The sequence below is a fragment of the Lacerta agilis genome, chromosome 14 (assembly GCF_009819535.1).
Source record: "Lacerta agilis isolate rLacAgi1 chromosome 14, rLacAgi1.pri, whole genome shotgun sequence".
NCBI lineage: Eukaryota > Metazoa > Chordata > Lepidosauria > Squamata > Lacertidae > Lacerta > Lacerta agilis.
The window spans coordinates 14,328,679-14,349,117 of record NC_046325.1 but is presented as its reverse complement, the minus strand read 5'-3'; the positions used below and the strand labels follow the sequence as shown (position 1 = coordinate 14,349,117).

Sequence of the window (20,439 nt, the reverse complement as noted above, 5' to 3'; positions counted from 1 at the left end):
CATATAATTTTCTCTTAAGCCATAACATGCTGTAAATTTTATAACTGTATTCCACAATTGTTCCCATGCTTCCATTTCTATAGTATGAGCAACATCTATTGCCCAGTGTATCATTGAAGATTTCATTTCATATCACCCCCCCTTCATATCCTTTTAAAATATTTCATTCAAATGATGATATTGTAACCATGTTGTTAACATCCTGGTAAATCCTTAAACTCTTTTAATTTAAATTCTCCACCCTCCTCTCTTAATAAATTTCTATACGTCGCCCAACTTCCCACCATAGTTTTATTTTTCACCGCTATTGCTTCCAAAGGTGAAAGCCAAAGTGGTGTTTTAGTTTCCAATAAATTTTTATTTTTGTCCCATATTCTATACATTTTTTCCTAATTATATGGTTTCAACTTTTCATACCACAGATGATAAGCGTGCCAACCAAAAATATTGTTGTGACCTTCCAAATCTAAAATGTGTGGATTCTTCAATAGCAACCATTCCTTCAACCAGCACAGACAAGATGCTTCATAATATAATCTCATATCCTGCAGGGAGAAACCTCTATCTTTCGTGTCTTATCACTATTTTATATTTTATTCTCGTTTTTTTCCCCTTGTCAGATATACTTGGAAATATTTTTTTTTGCTATTGAAGCAATCTGTCTTGCTGATCACTGGTATTGATTGGGGGGGGGGGGGACATTCGGTAATACATTCATTTTTGTGGTTGACACTCCCCCCAGAAATCAAAGTTTCATTCTACCTCATACTGTATTTGCAATTTTCTTTTACTATCCTCCCAGATTTTCAAATAGTTCTATTTATATAGATTCATATTCTTTGCTGTTAACCATACACCTAAATACTAAATCCAAACTCTTCTTCTACTTAACCTTCTTTTCGATCTTTAAACCTGATATATTTTGTTATTTATTTTTATTCTCATCAATCATATTTTTTACCGGGAGTTTGGTTTTATCTTTGTTAATTTTAAGATCTGCTATTTCACCATTTTTAAAAATCTCTTCTAATGTTTTTGTAATTGACTCTATTGGTTCTTCTTGTTTGAAGAACATTTGACGCCAACTTTCTCACTGGCTCTGCTCATTCCAAAACATGGAGGCCACTACTGCAGCCAGATATGCCAAAACAGTAGCACAGGAAGCTTTTCCTGTCACATCATCTCCATCTCAGGTAAACCACAGGATCAGGGCCAGTATTAAAAAGTTGGCAACCCTGTGGAAAGGGGAAATACTGAAATCTGATCCATCCTGATGCAAATGTAAAGCCTTCATTCCTGGCAGACTGCTGCCTTTGCACTTTTGTTTATCTGCAAATATTTCAACACAGAAGGCAATCCTTCCTCTTTCATTATATATCTCCTGATTCCAGTCAGCTGGTAAACAAAGAAAGTGGCAGGTGTTTTTTTTGTTAGCATGTGAAAAAACCACCCCAAAATTTGGACTGTTGCGTGATTAGAATAGTTCTGAGGCGGTTTTTTTTTTATTTTCTCTCTATTTTCTCTATATAAAACAACCAGAATGCAATGATAAGAGTAAAATTGATTCTAAAGAAGACAAGTAGCAGTGGAGGGAAGTTAAACAGGGTGCTGAGTTCATTTTAATTTGGTTTTATGTTTTTTTCTTTTTCTTTTTTGGATATTGTATAATGTTTTAATGTATAATGATTTAATGTTTCTTTTCTGTTATGTATTATTTCTATTTTTTATTAAATTGTATGACGGGAAATCTAAATTAAAAAAAGAACAGTTCTGAAGCTGTTATCCTCCTCACAATTTCTTTGGGATGAAGGGAAATGCATTGATAAGTAAACAGAAAAAGAGAGGCCTACCTGAGAGGGGATTCAAAAAATAGAAATCCCCCTACACGGAAGGATATTTGAGTGTGAAACCTTTGCAGGACCCACAAGATGCTGCTTGCTTATAATTAGAAAGAGTGTGAAATAGCTATGTCTTTTTAAAGAAGTGTGAGTTCCTATTAATTTCCGTGTGAAAGATGGAGAGATAAAATCAGAGAGCCCTTCTTCCTGCACTCCCGCATCTGAAGACCTTCAAAGAGAAGGCTTGGAAGCTACAGAGCAGGACCAAGGGTTTGGACTGAGCTCTTAAAAGAAGTGTGGTGACTTTGGATATAGAAAGCTGACCTGTTGATCCATCTAGCCCAGTACAAGCAGCTCCCCATTGCTTCGGCCAGAGGTCTTTCCTAGTTCTGCTACCCAACATCCTATTAGTTGAAGAAGATAGAGTCTGGACCTTGAATTCTCTGTATGCAAAACAGAGGCATCAGCTTCTCAGCATGATTAAGGGGCCCCCTGGCATGGATGTCCTGGTGTTGCGTGACCGATGTCAGGAGGAGCCAAGGAGCAGAGCTGAACATCCTCAAACAATCTAAAAGGGTCCTCTCATCTACACGATTCATTTACTCCGTGGAAGCCTATCCTCCACGATGATGTTCCCCCTGCCTACTTCTCTGTTGGATTATACTGGAAAGACATTGTTGCCAAACAGTTTTTTGGGGGTTTTTTTAACGGGACCCCAATGCTCCCAAGTGGGGAGAATTCTCAAGGGTGCAGTCTGGTTCCCTTGTTGGAGGAAGGTCACAGGCAGAAGTGTCAATTGTGTCTTCTCCTTATCTCTCATTTAAGTTCACTTCTCCACATTTCCACATTAGTTTGCATCTAGTTATGTTCAAGGATCAGCTGCTGTTTCAAAGCCCAGATAATATTTTTTTTTCCTTGTTAGGGCTGGTCCAAGACATTTTGCTGCCTGAGGCAGAGGACAAGATGGTGTGTTCCACCTGCACGTTCTCCATCCCCAATCCATGTACAGAAACCCACTGGACTGAGAGTTTAATCTTGCTTCAACACTGGTGACTAGTTAGCTTCCTCTACCGCACCTAGGGGCAGAAGCCTAGTGTAGGGGGCACACACAGCTCTGTACTCCAGTGGAAGGGATCAGTTAGGGTCCTCAGGGCAAACGGCTGGAGGGCTGCTGCTCCCACTGCCTGAGGCAGTTGCCTTACTGTGTCTCGTGCTAAGGCCGGCTCAAGTTCCTTTGTCGCATGCAGCCAACCTCTGTGTGATCTCCAGTATGTACTACAATTTGCTGCTGCCTGCACTGTAACATTTTGGCATATTTGAATTGAACCAGCCCCCACAAAAGGGCAAGCACCAATCTCTAGTTTCAATTTGTATTGTGGTTTTATGATGCACCCAAAGTTGTGGTTGCGAATCTTGGTTTGTCCATGAGAGCGTAAAAGCGGTGTGTTCTCATTCCGTTGCTGGGGCTATCCCCTCCTTCAGATTCGCAAGGTGACTTAGCCAGTATGTAGGGGAAATTTCCACATGGGAGCTTCACATTTGCGGGGAAGCCCCAGCAACAAAGATTATTTCTGTGCCCTGTGACTTCGTCCATTTCCATGCAAACAGTGCAACATTTTGTGTAGTCTACAACTACCTCAAGGCACCAGACATCACATGCCAGCTTCCAGGTGGATTAGAAAGAGCCCTTGCCACAAAGGCAGTTTTAAAATACCCTCCTTCTTGTTGCTTTCAGTGAGAGGCGGCTCTTCTCCTGCTTGTAACTTCTGTGTTTTCCATCCAAATAGTGCGACATTTTCACATATTCTATTCCTTTTTCAAAAGGTTCGGTTTCGCCTAACTTAGGACAGAAGAGATAAAGACTAACCAGACATATTTGCATATACCAACTCCAACACCCGTAACCTTTCTGTGACCTGGTACAGGCTGTTTCAGTTTTTCATCTCAAAAGAAAAGAATGAGAAATGAATGGCCTGGCCGAGAAGTAAATAAATTCATTCATTTGAAGCCCCGTTTGGTTTTATAATCAAATTGAATGTAACAAGGGAGCTGTGTTTTTAAAATGAAGCCACAACCCAAGTGGGGTGCATTTATTTATTTTTTAACACAAAAAGCATTGTGGAGGGGAGGGCAGGATTTGGCCACACACACAGACACACACAGAGAGAGAGAGAGAGAGAGAGAGAGAGAGAGAGAGAGAGAGAGAGAGAGAGCTAGAGAGCTGCTGTACACACAGCCAGACCATTGGTCTGATGGTGCCTGGGACCTTTTACATGCAAAAAGCAAATGCTCCACCGCTGAGCTTCCACCTTTCTCAGACACATTCCATTTCAGATAAAAATAGGCCACCGCTTCCCGTTCAGTTTGTGAATGGAGCAGAAATGGGAAATGAATGGGAATGGCCCTGTTATATCTAGGGCCACATCTGCACTATGCAGTTGAAGCACTATCATACCACTTTAAACAGTCATGGTGCCCATCCCTAAGAATCCTGGAAACTGTAGTTTGTTAAGGGTTCTGAGAGGGTCTGTTCTCCCATCGCAGAACTGTAAGTCTCAGAGTGGTTTAACCATCAATCTCTCTCCCAAGGGAATTCTGTGAGGGGAACAGGGATCTCCTCAGCACCCTTAACAGATCACAGTTCCCAGGGTTCTTTGGGGGGTAGCCCTAACTCTTTAAAGTGGTACGATACTGCTTTAAAAGTATAGTGCAGAAGGGGCCTAGCTTTTTCTTGCAGTGTATTCAACTGCTGTCTGATGGACTCAGTCAGGTTGTCAAGCTTAGAATTGACTCCATCTCCCAGATAACCTGTTGTTGTTTTTTTTAAGCATTTGTCTTGATTTGTTTGCACAAAATTTGCATGGAGAATTTCTGTTATATTGAGCATTCATTCTGATTTGTTTCCACAGGTTGTATGACATCACTGTCATTCCACACTTCCCAGTGCACTTTATTGTTGCTTCCCATACCTCAAAAATAATAATAAACAGGTTTATTGCACAAGAGCACCAAACCCACTTCAGTTGTGCAACCTCTTCTTCCCACAGACCTGTGGAGGAAATTGAACTGTGGTTTAGGGTTGCCAGTTGACCAACTCTGCTCTGCTCCTGTGCATTCAACTGGAGCATGACCTGCTGATATTACTAGGTAACAATGTTTATCTCCATGCCATGAAATACTTTGCCTTCTGATTTATTCAAATCAAACTGCTATCTATGGCACAGGAACAATCTAGGCCTCCCCCCGCCCCCCTGCTAGCTGGAAAACTTAGGTGCAGTAGGAAATGACAAGAAGATGACTTCTGGTCTGCTTCTTCTTACTCCATCCACTCTCAATAAACATGGCACCTCCTCTTTCCACAGGTCCATTGCCATCGCTGGGAGACAATATTGACACCTCTCCAGTAGCCCTGTTCTCCTCCAATGTCAGCAAGCAGTTTGGATATCAGGTCCTGCAGTTTGGAGAAGGCCCTGACACTAGGTAATCCCCCAGTCCACATGCCAGGGGATGTGTGTGAAGGATTTTTGTATTGGGTTTCTCCTAACTGTAGGAAATGAGTGGTTACAGTTGGTGTGTCGTCCCCCTGTCCCCCTGTATAGTTTTTTTTTAATGCTTTAAACACCTGCCAGACAAAAATCCCAACAGCAGGAAGCTTCATCTGCTAAATGTCCAAATATCAAGCTGTTGTGAAAGGCAAAAGAGAAGTTGGTGCTGTGGATGCCCTGCAGAAGCATTATTCAACCCTGGGTCCCTCATATGTTGTTGGACTACAACTCCCATCATCCCTGACCATTGACTAAGCTGGCTGGGAATTATGGGAGTTGTAGTCGTAAAAAACATATGGAGACCTAAGGTTGTAGAACACTTGCTTAAAGGGAGGAATCAGTCAGGAAGCTGAACAAAAACTTAATTGTCTATCTGCGATAAGTACAAAACATTAGCAAGAAACTCCTCATACCACCCAGATGCAACTAAGACTAGGGTCCCCTAGTAACTAAATTATATAGTGACGCAGTCTATGTCCACACAATTGGCAGTTTCAGGTATGGCCTAAGCTGGTCTCTTAACGAAAGGCATTCGTGTGAATCCTTTTTTTATTGGAGGGAAGGAATTTTAAAGCATTGTCATTGGCTATGGGTTGCCGTTGCCCTGCCTCCTCTGTCGATTTGAACTGCTTCCCTATGTATATTCAAGTGTCACAACTACCTAAACTGGGAAAATAAGGTGGGGAGGCAAAACTTTTAAGTTTTTGGGGACCAGATGTCCTAGCAAAATGGTAGCATATCACATATTTTACTGATGCATTTGCTCTGTTTCTTCCACGGAGACAGCAGGTGGGACGCCGGCTATAGCGATAGTTTGCTTTCGGCTAGGAATTTAAAAGAGCGGATTGGCTGATTTGAGAATATTGATGGGGAAAAGCTGGAGAGTGAAGCCTCCACTCTCTGCAACTGAACATGGAAGCATTGTGGAGGACTGAGGGGGCACAGGATTCTTCTAGGGCGGTGCCCCAGTTGCCCAAAGTGAGAAACCCCCACGGCACAAAGCAACATTTTTGCACGGCACAAAGCAACATTTTTGCCTGGGAAAAGAGGAATCCCATACATGTGACTTCGACTTTCACTATTCTGGATTTATATTCTGTGACTGAGTGGAAAAGTTCACATCCTGTTTGGTTTCGTTGGGGTTTTTGTTGAGGGGGAGCATTCCCAACCTGTTCCCCTTTTTTATTGAACTCTGCCTTATATTTTGCACAGTGTTTTTCAAGAAGTGAGAATGAAAAGTTGAAGGAGGGGGTGGGTGGGAAGGGAAGGGAAGGGCTGGCCCCCTTTTTAATGGATAGGAGCCTCCCTAAGAGCTGTGCGGCAGGCAGAAATTCAGATGGTGCAGCTTCCCTGCATTATTTCACTGCCACTCCGGGGGGGGGGGGGGGAACAGTTTGTCTGCCTGATTTCTGCCTCTCACTATGCCATTAAATGAAAAAATTGGAAGTCCTTGGGGAATACAGGTAATCAAATAGAAAGGTTGCAAGGACTCAGGCCAGGACAAAAATAAACAATGATTTCCTCTATTTTTGTTGTTTAAAGTATGAAACAAATTCCAGTTGTAATTATTTTTAACTCCAGGACAAGGCCCTGTTTCGTTTATTCTTCACCAGCTGTCGTTTCTTAGTTTTATGGTCAAAGTGTACCGAGTGTGTCGGTACACTTTGACCATAAAACTAAGAAACGACAGCTGCTGAAGAATAAACGAAACAGGGCCTTGTCCTGGAGTTAAAAATAATTACAACTGGAATTATGCCATTAAAGGCATACTTTGGGAATTGCGGCTTAAAGGTTAAATCTTTACATAACACCTGCTATTAATTCTTGTCAGGATCATTGTGGGAGCCCCCGGTGAGCAGAACTCCACAGGCAAAGTATACCAGTGTAACATGCAGAGCGACACATGTGAAAATGTCCCGCTTGATGGTGAGTTGTGGGACACTAGGATGCAGGCCCATTCAGGCAACTTTCCAGAGTGATTAATGTGCGTTTTACCTTCCCTGTTCATCCACCATACAGGCAAGCATGAGGCCAGTAGGAGGTGTGGCTGAGGAGCGGTTGTGGCCTGAGGAGAGTCCTCCTGAGGGTCAGAAAGAGTAGCTTGGGGGGCTGCATTTGGCACCCAACCATGAGGTCCCCCACCCCTGTTGCAGACCCTGAATAGAAAGTCCTCAGTGAGCTTCCACAACTTGACAAGAATTATGCCACAAGAATTGAGGAAACGCTCCAGAATCTTCATGTCAGAGAGGGTTCTGGGGAGATTCCCTAACTGTCCCTGGTAGCCTGTTCAAACGGCGGCCATTTTGCCTTGGTGTGTGTGTGTGGGGGGGCTTGACTGGCTTTTAGGCCTCTGCAGCTATCTAGGGGGCAGGGGGGGTGGCTACAGATCTGCAGGGTCTACACTGAGTGTGTCTCATTTGGCATGGATCCATCTGACCTCGATGTCTCTTTGCAGGGGGCTCCGGGGTGTCCCACCTTGGCATGACCCTGGCAAGCGACGTGCAAGGGTCGAAGATGATTGTGAGTCTGGGCTGGAATTGCTTGGAGGGGGGGGTAAATTTGAGCAGCATAAACTGGGTGCAGAACCCCTCTGGGTTGTATTCAACTCACTTTTATTCAGAGTCGGCCCATTAAAATTAATGGCAATTCATTTAAGTGAGGAGAAATGTTAGTTGAGTACAGCCCTGTTTTTCCAAAATTCATTTGACTCTTACGATGAGAGTCTAAAGAATCCTTATTGTTTATTAAATTTGCATCCCTCCCAAAGGAGACCAGGGTTACTCCAGACATTTTGGTGCCTTGGCGCAAACCCCAAATTGCAGACCTCACTGCACAATCCACTGGGAAGTGCTTTTATGCAACTCCCGTTTGTGTCACTTAAGGCCTGTGTAGGAGAATTTAATCTTCCACCTGGGAAACCCCTTCACCTTTCCTCTTGGTGGTGCTATCTATCTTTGGTGGCCACAGAGTTCTGCTCTTCTCCATTCATCTGACCATGGACTCCCCTTGTTCCAGAACTTCCCTTGTCCCTATGTAATCCCATCTAATCGCTTACCCTTTTTAATATATATTTTTCACCCGTTACTTGAAACTTCCTCCCCTGTAGGCATGTGGGCCAGGACTCGCAGAGTACTGTGACAAAAATCTTTACCTGAGCGGGATCTGCTATCTGTTTGATGCCAAACTGCGCAACCCAGAGAGCATAAAGACCGGATACCAAAGTAAGGAGGAAATGTCCCTGGGCAGATCTCACAGTGGGGGAGGGTGCAGCCTATGAAACCTTCACCCAGAAAATTCTCAGGTTAAGCAAAAGTTGGAAACTCAGAAGAAGCTTCTATTATTTTATTTCTAAATAAAATAGTTCCATCTTGAGTTCTTTAGTCATTAGTTCCGTCTTTAGAGAACAATTCTAAAATGTCAGCACTGTTTCTTAGGAATACAACTTGAAAAGTTCCTTCCCGAGAAGAGGTAGATTAAAAGGTGAAACAATACCTCAACCTCTTACCTTTCCTCGATGGACTGTTAAGAAACAGTTTATTGTTTCTTAATATTCCTGTTTGAACACAGGAAATCTCACCCAGTTGCCAGTTCTCTTGCCAGGCAAGCCAGAGTCTCAACACTTATTTGCAGCTTCCCTCTTGTTTATTTGCTTGGTTGTTTGTTTGTATATAGATATGCATATGCCAATACATTGAAAATGCAAGTATTGAAATGGAAACAAGCAAACAAAGAATTACACTCTTTACAAATACCATGAGGTTATGAGTAAATTTTAAATACTACTCTTAATTCCAGAGTATCAATGCATAAACAATAAAGAGAGAGAATAAGGAAAAAAGAAAACCAACTTACTTCACGTATTTGATTTAGCTAATAGGGAGAAGGTATTAAGCGGGCCATTTTATTTATATATTTATAATATTCTGTTTATGAAGAATCATATTCATATATTACAAAATTGCAACAAGATCTAACCAACCAACTTTGAAACATTAGTTCTTTAAACATTGCCCATTCTTGCTTGAAATCAATTTATTTTCTTTTTCCCTGGTTGAACCCAAAGCACCCAGGTAATTTTACTCGAAGTTCCCAGTTCCCATAGTTTAATAAACCATTCCTTCCCTGCCCATATTTCCATTAGACTATAACCAATCTCCCCATTCATCCCACAGAGTGCTTGAAAGGGAATGTGGATCTGGTGTTTCTCTTCGATGGGTCAGAAAGCATGAAAAATAAGGATTTCAGCAACATTACGGAATTTATGATTGGTGTGATGGACGGACTACGCAACAGCACCGTACATGTAAGATATACTTGTCATACATCAGAGGGTCACAGCCCAGGGCTTTGAGCAGCTGGAAAAACAAAGCAAACCTTGGAGAAGTGAGCCATAGTTTTGTTTTATCAACTGTGGGACAACTCACAGTTAACTTGTGGTTTGTTAAACAAGCAACGTCTTAAGCGAACCATGGTTTAGTGTTACGTGTGAACCAGGCTGATGTCTGTGGTCCTTAGCAGTACACCTTCATCCTTCAGCCTGGGCAAAAAGGGTTAGCTTGTTTTGCCATAATGATGCACTCTTTCTGCTCTCCCCTTCCAGTTTGCTGCTGTGCAGTTTTCGAGCTCACCCAAAATTGAGTTTGATTTCAATGACTATACAAGAAACCCCAACCCTCGAGCACTCTTGAAAGGAGTGACACATATGAAAGGCATTACGAACACCTTCAAGGCCATCAGATGTGTGGTGTGAGTAGTGTTGCTTTCAGTGGGTGGCAAAGTTGGGAATGGGGCCCTTTGGGAAGGAGGGAGTGGGCTCTAACAGATCATGGGATTACATGTCCTTTGACAAGAGATACATAAACTAAGAACCTGCCGTGGAGCATAGCCCCCCAGCTCTATCATGACAGTAAGCAGAGACCATTGGTTGTACAGTACCATCATAAGGCATAGCAGTAGCAAAGAAGTGCCACCACTAACTATAGGGTGTTTCAGGTTCAGATTTTGTTGCTCTTTGTAGCCATAAACATAAAATGCATGCAGGAATAAACCTTATTCCTGCTGCGGGGCATGCTTTTACCCAGCTTAGATTTCAGGCTATCCCTATCGACTATTTGGCTGGTAGACTTTATAGTAGGCAAGTAAAGGAACATTTTTGCGAATGCAGAACAGGCCAAGCAGAAGATGCCGTGCACTATATTTTATACTGTCCTTTATATAATTCACCAAGGATTAAGTGTATTCTTCCCCTTCAGGCCTCCTTACAAGGACAGCCAGAGGATTATAAGACAAGATGGCTGGTAGCTGCTGTAGACAAGTCCTTCAGCTCTAGGGTAGCTTTATTTACGCTAGTGGCAAAACAAAACAAAAAACAAAACTCAAGAGAGGCCTGACTTATATTAATGCTAATCATTAAGGATTTTTTTTTTTAAAAAAACTAAATGAATATTTTAAATTCTGTCTATTTGCATTCTCAGGGCTTATCCCTGTTTTATGTTCTTGGTGTTTGCAGTGTGTTCTCAGAACACTGTCTTGGGTTTGGAGGGTGGGGACTGCTTTTGACTTTTATAAAAAGAGGCCTGGGTGTAAGTCCCACCCAATATGCCCACCTTCTCCTGCATTCTGATTCCGTAAGATTCAAATCGTAGTACAATACAGTGCAGCGTGGAAATAAAAGAAGCTTTATAAGACAGTCAAATGAATATTCTGATGGCTGGCACCCACAAGCAAGCTTGTGGCAAAATTTGAGAAATTGATCTTCTGTTATGGAGGGAGTTGGAGGGAAGCAGGGGAAACTCTGTGTTTTGCTTATACATTGTAGAAAATCAGTCAAAAATCCTTATAAGATAAATAAAAGCAGCAGCAATAGCACAGTTAAAAATCAATATGAATACTTAATGTGGACATGCCATGGACCACCTGGGTGAACCTTACAGACCACAGTTTGGGAATCCATGTTTTTAAAGGATTTGCCTCGGTCTAGAAAATAACTATTCCCTTGTTTACTGATGGCAGGGATCAAGTTTTCATTCCTGAGCGTGGCATGCGGAAAGGATCAAACAAAGTGATCATCATTATCACCGATGGAGTTGCCACAGATATTGACAATGGGGTCATAGCCTCTGCCAAGAAAAAGGGCATCTTACGCCTTGCCATTGGGGTAAAGTACCTAGGAGTTGTGTCTCAGCCTTGCAGGATAGTGCTTAAGTTCTCTAAGGCCCAAACAGAAAACTGCCAGCAGGAGGTTGGAGCAGGTGCAGGAAAGTGGCTGTGGCGGCTGCGCTACCCCACAAATCAGCTGTTAGGTGGGGAGGCTGAGCAGCGCAAACAGAGCCTCACTGTGCCTCCAGTCTATTTGGGGCTTCCTCCGCCCTTACTGACGTCCTGTTCATGCTCCGGGGAGGGTCTCTTCACCAGTCCCAAGGACTCTCCATCACATTCCCACCATTTCTGCATTTGAATTGAATTATTTAATTCCCAGTGCTGCATGGAAATGTGGCCGTGCACGAGTCGATCATGCGTAAGTGGGGGGCGGGGCAGACACCTGTATAGACACCCCACTGCCAAGTCCTACCTTGGCCTGCCTCATCTGGTCCTTCCTTGTCTCTCCAGATTGGGCATTATTTTAACACTGAAGAAGCTCAGGATAAGCTCCGGAAAATTGCCTCAGAACCCACAGACCAGTTTGTGAAGGTGCTGGCCACTTTTGAGGAGCTCAGAGGCAGTTTCAACGACCTCCAGTCTAAGATCTATGCAATTGAAGGTGTTTATTTGGGTTCATGGATTATTCACTTGTTGGGTTGGGTTGGGTTGGATGGGATGGAGAAGAGGGAATGGTAGGGAACCCTGTCATTCGAAATGATATCTTAACAAGCACCCAAAGCTCACCAGCAAAGTACTGGTCAATCTGGAACTTTTGTGGGCATGGCCAGATTAGTACATGCTGCGGCCCTGTATCAAATTTAAAAGGCTCTATATAGCATTACCCAAAAGAAATGTGTTTTATTCTTTTATTTTTAACCAATTATGTACAACTTGAAATTCAGATTTTTTGTTTTTTGTTTTGGTATTTAGAGGCCACATATCTGAGGCCCTGAACTGTAATTTACTTTGCTTGTGTGTAAACCCGGGACTGTCTCTTGAGGCCGCATCCTGTGGTATAGCTGTCCAGCACATACTCTAAGGGATTGGTTCAGGTGGTCCCATGAACCATATGGGCATATATGCTAAAGTCTACGGAAAAGATCCTGTGGGCAGAGATTAATTTTGGGAAGTGAGGTTGCAGGCCACCAACCTGTCCAAAAGACAGATGGACCCTCTGAACTAGAAGCCACCCCAGGAAAACCCACAGTTTAGTGCTGAATTGGAACAAGTGGCAATTGGTGGGTTTTTTGGGTGGATTGCTGTTTGTACTGATTTAGCACTAAAGAGTGGGTTTTATGGGGGGAAGCAGGAGGGGGAAGGGAAAACCTGTTCTTAGAAAGAATGGGGCAAGCAGAATTGTGGACAGGTCCTCAGTTGAAGCAGCTGAATCTCAGCCCCTTCTGCGGTGGGAGGTTTATACAAAGACATCTTTCTCTCTCTCCCCCCACCTACCCCACCCAATCTGTGTACATTACAGGTACCAGTGATACTGGCTCGTTCCACCTGGAGTTGTCATCGAGTGGACTCAGTGCAGACATATCCCAGGTGAGCCAGAATTGTGGAACGCCTCTTGGTGCAATATGCTTTGAAAAGCGGAGCATAAACTTCTGGAACAAATAAATTAAAAGAAATCTTTTTGTACGTACCTGCTGAGCTGTAGGTCCTACTGAGCTCATTGGGAGATCACTCCCTGGCAAACGCATGTAGGGGTTGCAGCCTGCAGGGTGATGTCCGGTTCCATTTCCATTTCTGAAGGGCTTCCTGCAAAGCATCTCAAAGCCATTTTGCAATATGATAAAAAGCATAAAATAAAAACGGTTGCTTATATATTAACAATTAAAAACATTGGCATATGGTAAATCCAGTACAGATGATGAATGGGATAAAAAAAAAAATCTGCTTAGAAGCCTTGCTGAAAACGTGCCTCCTAAGCATTAGTTTTGGAATTGTTCCTTTCTTCCTTTTTCTCTCCCCCTATGGCAGGGCCGGGTGATCTTGGGTGCTGTGGGTGCTGACAACTGGGCAGGGGGGCTGCTAGAACAGCAGAAGGGTTTGGCCAGCGAAAAGTTCATCACGACCCCCTCAGTCAGGAAGGAGATGGAAGGAGCCTACTTGGGTGAGTAGAGAAGGCCTTCCTTCCTCTGGGCCTCTGCACCATTTCCCCCATTAACTGGGCCTTTATTTTCCAGCCCTGTGTACTGAGCACGTGTGTGTTGTGTGGTGTTTTTTGTTTGTTTATCTGAACAGGGCTGTATATAGCTATATTTCCTATGGACAGTTATTTTTCCTACATAGAGTTGGCAGCAAACCTGACCTTCCTCCAAGGTAGTCCAGCGGTGGCGGGAAGAGAAGGCCGCCAACTTTCCAGCTGTGCCGTATTGAAACACATGTGAAAGTGAAGGCCACGCCTTCACCTGCCTCCCAGCTGATGTCACATGATGGGGCAGGGCAGGAGAGCGGGGTTTGGGGGGGAACTGCCACATGGGCCAAATTAGGGCTCCTGCCAGGCCTAATTAAGCCTGTGGGGGACAGAATTTTCCCCTCCCCGTTGTAGACAATTGTGGGTTTTGGTATTTGCAAAATTATCAATTAAGACCAGAAATGTGAAATGCAGTTACAGTGGTGACAGAGTAACTAGCACGTCAGTGCAGTGTTACACACCACCCTGGTCACAAAGCAGTGAGAGACTCTAGAGGTTCCCAGCATTTACCCAGGGTTTGGTCTCCTTGGAATGAAGGTCAGTGGAGCCTGTGGTGTCTTTAAGATATATGACTTTATTTACATGTAACTTGAGGGAAGGGTGGAGGGGCTCACAGCAGTAACTCTCCCATTGAACTTGCCGCAGACTGACTCCACCCCCCCCCAACTCATAATAGTAGGATGCCTCGGGCTTTTACTGATACCTAAGGGATAATCTCAAATTAACAAAAAGCCAAGAGGATCTTGGGCAAATGGAGGAGGAAGGGACAAAGGAACACCTCAAGGGGGGGTGGGGAATGGCTTTTGACAACAGGTTCCTTTTCTTCTGAGGCTCTTGGCCCCCTGTCTGATCACAGGGGGCCTAAAGAAGCTTGCTTTCCCCCATCTTCCACAAGATTCATGGATCTGATAGGGGAGAAAGCTTCATTGCTTTTTTGCATGTTGAAAGCAAGACGACCATCAGGAGCTGGGGTGGTTAGAGATGCTGGGCTTGCTCTGAACTTAAGTTTCTGAGAGCTCTTAGCAAGTTTCTAGATCTCTGTGTTGCAAAACACAGGGCAAAGTGTGTGTGTTGTGTAGAAATGCCCCTAGTCTACACCTTCTTTTCCTTTGGTATCTCCACCTGATTGTTCTTTTCTTTTATTTTCAGGGTATGCACTGAAATTTCTACAGCATCAACAGAGAGAGCTCTATGCTGCTGGTGCCCCTCGATATCAACATGTGGGAAGAGTCCTCATATTTGAGGTCAACCCCAGCACAACCAATTGGACATTAAAGCAGGACATTCCAGGGCAGCAGGTGAAAACAACAGGGCTCCTAGAGCTGGGAGGGTCTGGGCATTCTGGTCAACTTTGATGCCTGGAATTAGGCAAAAGGATGATTATGGCCCCCCAGTAGGACCAAAAGAGTCCCTTCATTTTGCAGAGCTGATGAAGCTGTGTATACACACCCTGCACACCCTGTGCTTCTACTGCTAGTGTACATGCATTAGCCACAATCTGTATCTATCCTGTTGTTTATTATGAAAGAATACATTTCGATGCATAATTCCCAAAGCAACCTCAGCCTGAATTGAGAAGAACAACTTGGTTATGTTTTTAGCCAGTAATGTGTTCACAGCCCCAGTGGCAGCGAGAGCCAAAGGGTAGCAGCTGCCAGACTAAAGGCTGGATGGTATTTGCAGGATACCCCATCCTGCAATACACAATGATTGGAAATTGGGGGGGGGGGAGAGGGAGGAGGGGGAGATAATATTTTAGTTCCAATAATACTTTGGTTCCAAGCTGCATAGGGCTTTATACACCAGATAGCAGCACCTTAAACCTTGTATGTCAGCTAAGTGGCAGCAAGTGCATTTCTGTTGTTGTTGTTATAAAATTTTTAAAAAATTATACTGCCCGTCATCCAAAGATCTTAGGGCAGTTCACAGGATAAAAATATAGGATAAAGGCACAAAATAAATAGTTTAAACGAAACAAAATAATAACCCCTCCCCCTCCCACAAACATATTTAAAAGCCTGTAGAATATTAATCAGCCAAACGCCTGGTTGAAAAGGCTTAAAGGTATATAATGAAGGTGCCAGACGAACCTCCCTGGGGAGAGCATTCTGCAAATAGAGGGAGCCCCTGCAGAAAAGGCCCATTCTCGTGTTGCCACCCTCCGGACCTCTTGTGGAGGACGCACACACAGAAGGGCCTCAGGTGATGATCACATGGTCTGGGTCGGGTCATGTGGGGAGAGCCACCTAGGTCACTAGTTGGCCTTAGGCAAGCAGCGCTCAGGCTCAGGCTCTGAGGCCCCTGATCTGCAATATGCTTGTATGTTTGAGGATGATTACAGGGTTGTTGAAAGGATTGCAGCTAGATAATGCAAGTAAAGTGCTTTGAACAGGCTGTAGAAATCTTAAGTATTATAAAGCACATCTTGAGGCAACCTTTGTGCAAGGGCCACCCCTTTCACCCTGGATGTTTAAATATTTCTTTTGTAGATCGGATCATATTTTGGGGCAGCGCTCTGCTCTGTGGACGTAGATGGCGATAAGGAAACAGACCTCCTCCTTGTTGGAGCTCCTCAGTATTTCACAGAGATGAGAGGGGGGCAGGTTTACGTGTACACCTGGAAGCAGGTGAGCAGAGCTATGTGTGTCCTGTGCACCAGTGCAGGAATCCCACGCTGTGTCACAGAATCAGTGGTTTCGAAAGACAGCAGCCTTTCAAGGGCACCTCTCTTTCCAGGGTACTCTTGTTCACCAGGGGGAGCTGACTGGGGATCCAGGATACCCCTTGGGCAGGTTTGGAGTGGCCATCACAGACCTGTCAGATATCAGTGGGGATGGACTGGTGGATGTGGCCGTCGGAGCCCCCTCGGAAGACAACGAGAGAGGTGCTGTCTACATCTACAACGGACACGAGAAGACCCTGCAGATGCAGTACAGCCAGGTAACAAAATAGGGCTACAGCACCAACTGGCATGCTCATGTGCCATGAGGGTGAGAGAACTGCTACAGGAAATGAAGGAATGTCAGTAATGAAATGCTCCTCTGCCCACCAAGGAGCCTTCCTCCTACTTTCACTACATGCTCTGAGTCTTGCTCAGAACAGGGACTCGCACAGAACCATGGAAGTGGGGTAATTCTTAAAGGTTCACATTCTAAAAATAAACTGGGGGGTGGGTGGGTGGGTGCGCGCACACACAACAGCAATGTGTGCCCGTGGTTTTAATTGGGGGGGGGGGAAAGAGTGCGGAACCTTGGGAGCCTTAAGAATTGGGGTGGGGAAGCCTGCGGCACTCAAGATTGGGGTTGGGGAGCCTCTTTGAATTTGCCCACCTGTCGATCACAGTCATTTGGCATATTGCAATGCCAGGTTATTGAACTGTCAAACTTCAGCTGTGCTTTAGCTGATGCCAAAAACTAATGCTAATTAGCGCCAGTCATTAAGTTGTAGGAAGAAACGCAATTTCTTTTGGCTTGTATTTGATCTGTTCGTCCTCCTGAGTGGTCACGTTGCCTCTCTGCATCATTCTAAGCCAGTAGCATTTCTCTCCCACAGAGAATTTCAGGAGCCAGCATTTCTCCTGGCTTGGTCTTCTTTGGACAGTCTATCCATGGAAAGAGAGACCTCGATGGAGATGGCCTCACCGACATTGCAGTGGGAGCTCTGGGGAAGGTTGTGGTGCTTCGGTGAGTGGCTCTGCGAGGACCAAGACTCTTGTGCTCTCCCAGAGGGCAGCTGGGGAGTCTAAAGAGGTTGTGGCTAGGGCAGGGGTCTGCAACCTTTAAGACACAAAGAGCCACTTGGACCCGTTTCCAAAGGGAAAAACAACAACTGGGAGCCGCAAAACCATTGCGACATTTAAAACAAATATAACGCTGCATATATTGTTTCTTACCTTAATGCAATAATAATAAATAACGTATAGGAGCCAATGCAAAGTATAATTAGTAAAAACAACAAGAATAAGTTATTACTTTTTTGCATTGACTCAGGGGCGTACCCAGGATCAAAACTGGGGGGGGGGGCAAGCCATGGTCGTTCAGGTTGTGACATTTCAGCACGGAAAGGCGAATGAAACCAAAATTTTAGGGAAATTATATATAATTATAGCAGTGCTTTATTACAGTAGTTATTACAATTATTTGCTTGGTTTTTTTTAATTTTTATTCTAGTTACATGTCTTATACCAGGGGTGGCCAACTCCCAAGAAACTGTGATCTACTTTCAGCAGTGATCTACCCCCGTTTTTTGGGGTTCAGCTCAAAGTTGTTTTTTGGGGGGTGTGGTGGGTGGGAGAGAGGGCTTCCCCCTCTAAGATAGGTTGGCAAGCGAACTAATAAAGAAAGAAAAAGGGGGGTGGGAATGGAAAAGTGGGGTGGAAAAATATAAATTGGGGGTGGGGTGGGGTAGGGAGAATATCTATTAAAATATGTAGTAGTTTAAAAAATAAAAATAAAGGGGGGAAATCTTTTTCTTCTTTTTCCTTTTTTTGAAAACAAAAACAAAAGGGGAAGAGAAAAGAAAAAGGGGGATAGAGGGAGAAAAGGGTAATAATAAAAATTCAAATAGAGTGGCTGCAGCAGCTGTGGGGGGTGTTTGTTTGTTTTTCGTTTGTTTGTTTGTTTGTTTTAAAAATGGGATTTCTCCCCTTGGATTAAAAAAGGAGGGGAGGAAGAAAAAGAGAGGGGGTGGGAGAGCAAGCCAAAAAGCCAAAAAGCAAAAAACAGGTTTTTTTTGGGGGGGGGGGGAAATCACGCCAGGCACTGCAGCGCGCCGGCCTCGGGGCTCCGGGCCCCCGAGCCGCCCTTGGGGCCGTCTTGAGCATGTACACCGCCCGCAGCGAGCGCTGGCGAAGCACCGGTTGGCGGAGGTTTCAGAAGCAGCCTGGACGTTTTCGCCGCCGCCGCCCCAAAGCAGCTCTACTTCATCCTGTCAGCGACCATCACCGCCCTCCTGTCACGGCGACGCCTGACCCGCTTGCTCCGCCCTCTGCGCGGCCGCTTTGAAAAGGATTCCGCCCGACAGGGGCCGCTCCAATCGCCGCCACCACCTCCCGCCGCCTTTATCCCGACTCTTTTCTCTCTCTCTCTCTCTCGATAACTCGCAAAGCCCAGCTCCTTCTTCTCCCCGCCCTAACGCCACCCTCATTGGCATGTTCCCCTCAAACAGGAACAGGCATCCTGGCGGCTCATTGGCCGGACGAAGCATCACTCTCCCATGTCCGCCTCCCGCCTTCATCCTCAGTGGCTACCTCGGCGGTAAGGCCCCGGCTCCGAGCCTATGCGCCAAGGCGGGCGATCTGTCCTGCCAATCGGCACGCCGAGGTGGTAAAAGCTCAGCCCTCCCCACACGCTTATTGGTGTGAAGAAGTCGCTTCCTCTCTCTGGGAGTGGTCAAGGTGGACATCAATCTTGGGTCTGTCCTCGGGAACCCCGAGAGGGCTGAGAAAGACCACCCAGCTGTTCAACGTTGATGCGGATTATTCATGGTTTTTTTGGCCCTTTTTTTTGCCGATAACCATTTAATTATTATTGAAAGGGCATTGAAAGGGGGCATGCCGGAGCCGCGGGAGACCTGTCAGAGAGCCGCATGCGGCTCCGGAGCCGCAGGTTGCTGACCCCCGGGCTAGGGCATCCATTCAGTAATCTGTTAAGCTTTTTCATTTTCTGTCAGAGACAAGCTGTTGCCTTCAACCTAACACCATGTCAGAGCCAGAGAATGCTGGGAAATGTAGTTTGTTAAGGGTGCTGAGATTTGTTAGGCGACTCCTATTCCCCTCACAAAGCTACAATTATCTTTGAGTTCCCTAGGAAGAGGAATTGATTGTTAAAACCACTCTGGGAATTGTTGCTCTGTTAGGAAAATGGGGCTCAGTCCCCACTGAATTCATTTGCAGTTTATTTACCCCCATCCAGGTACGAGTTTAGGACATGCACCATCTACCCTGATTCAGATGTTGCAGAGAAATGGAGCTGGCGGGGGTTCATCATCAGCATGCTGGTGACCCCTTGCTCCAAATTTAATGACTGTCCTCACCTTGGGGCCCCCAAAGCCAGGACATAAACATTTCTTTTAAATAAAACAACAACCCAAGTTGCCGTCTCCGGTTCCTGCAGCTCCAGACCCATCATTACCGTGGTGACAAAGGTGCACTCCTCGCCCAAGGAAATCCCACGGGAAGATGTGGAGTGTCTGGGTGATGCCAGCACCTGGAAGAATCTGGTGGTCGACCTCAGCATCTGCTTCAGCACTAGCTTGGCCACCAAGCACTACCAAGGTGAGGGTTGCCTGGGAATCGTGGACCTTGCCTTGAGCCTAATCCTGCTGTCCAGGGGAGTATTCATCACCCACATCTGCAGCGTAGAGGACTGACCTGGGGGCAGGGCTTAGGCATAACTTGTTCTCACAGTCGCTTCCCAAAAAGTAGCCCACATATTCCACACTAGCTGTTTTGTCTGAAATTGGTACCTTTTGTTCACCTCGCTCAGCTTTTATGCAGAATTCAGACAGTGGCCTCACCAAGCCATTGCATCCCAGCGTTTTCTGTGTTGTCCTCTCGTTTTCCCCAGGCCTAATAGGTAATGATTATTGTTCCACTTAAAATTTGCAACTGCAGTACCAGCAGATGGAGAGGATGAGACTAACAGTGGGTCCTGTTGTCAGGAAGGTTGTTTCTGCATGTGCTCTGGAGGGAAGTGAGGGGCAGATGGGACTCATC

At 45.0% G+C, this 20,439-nt stretch overlaps 1 protein-coding gene across 2 annotated transcripts in view; it reads left to right on the top strand.

Moving 5' to 3' along the window:
* Positions 1-20,439, top strand: part of ITGAL (integrin subunit alpha L) — a 50,193-nt gene that overhangs the window by 9,599 nt on the left and 20,155 nt on the right. For both annotated transcript variants that reach the window (XM_033169901.1, XM_033169900.1), the window contains exons 2-16: positions 5,201-5,318; positions 7,215-7,309; positions 7,839-7,903; positions 8,490-8,604; positions 9,556-9,686; positions 9,984-10,129; positions 11,396-11,540; positions 11,993-12,143; positions 13,002-13,069; positions 13,508-13,640; positions 14,874-15,022; positions 16,214-16,351; positions 16,461-16,664; positions 17,277-17,407; positions 19,838-19,998. In XM_033169901.1, coding sequence (XP_033025792.1) covers positions 5,201-5,318; positions 7,215-7,309; positions 7,839-7,903; positions 8,490-8,604; positions 9,556-9,686; positions 9,984-10,129; positions 11,396-11,540; positions 11,993-12,143; positions 13,002-13,069; positions 13,508-13,640; positions 14,874-15,022; positions 16,214-16,351; positions 16,461-16,664; positions 17,277-17,407; positions 19,838-19,998 — 1,950 coding nt within the window. The remainder of the gene's footprint in view (positions 1-5,200; positions 5,319-7,214; positions 7,310-7,838; positions 7,904-8,489; positions 8,605-9,555; positions 9,687-9,983; positions 10,130-11,395; positions 11,541-11,992; positions 12,144-13,001; positions 13,070-13,507; positions 13,641-14,873; positions 15,023-16,213; positions 16,352-16,460; positions 16,665-17,276; positions 17,408-19,837; positions 19,999-20,439) is intronic.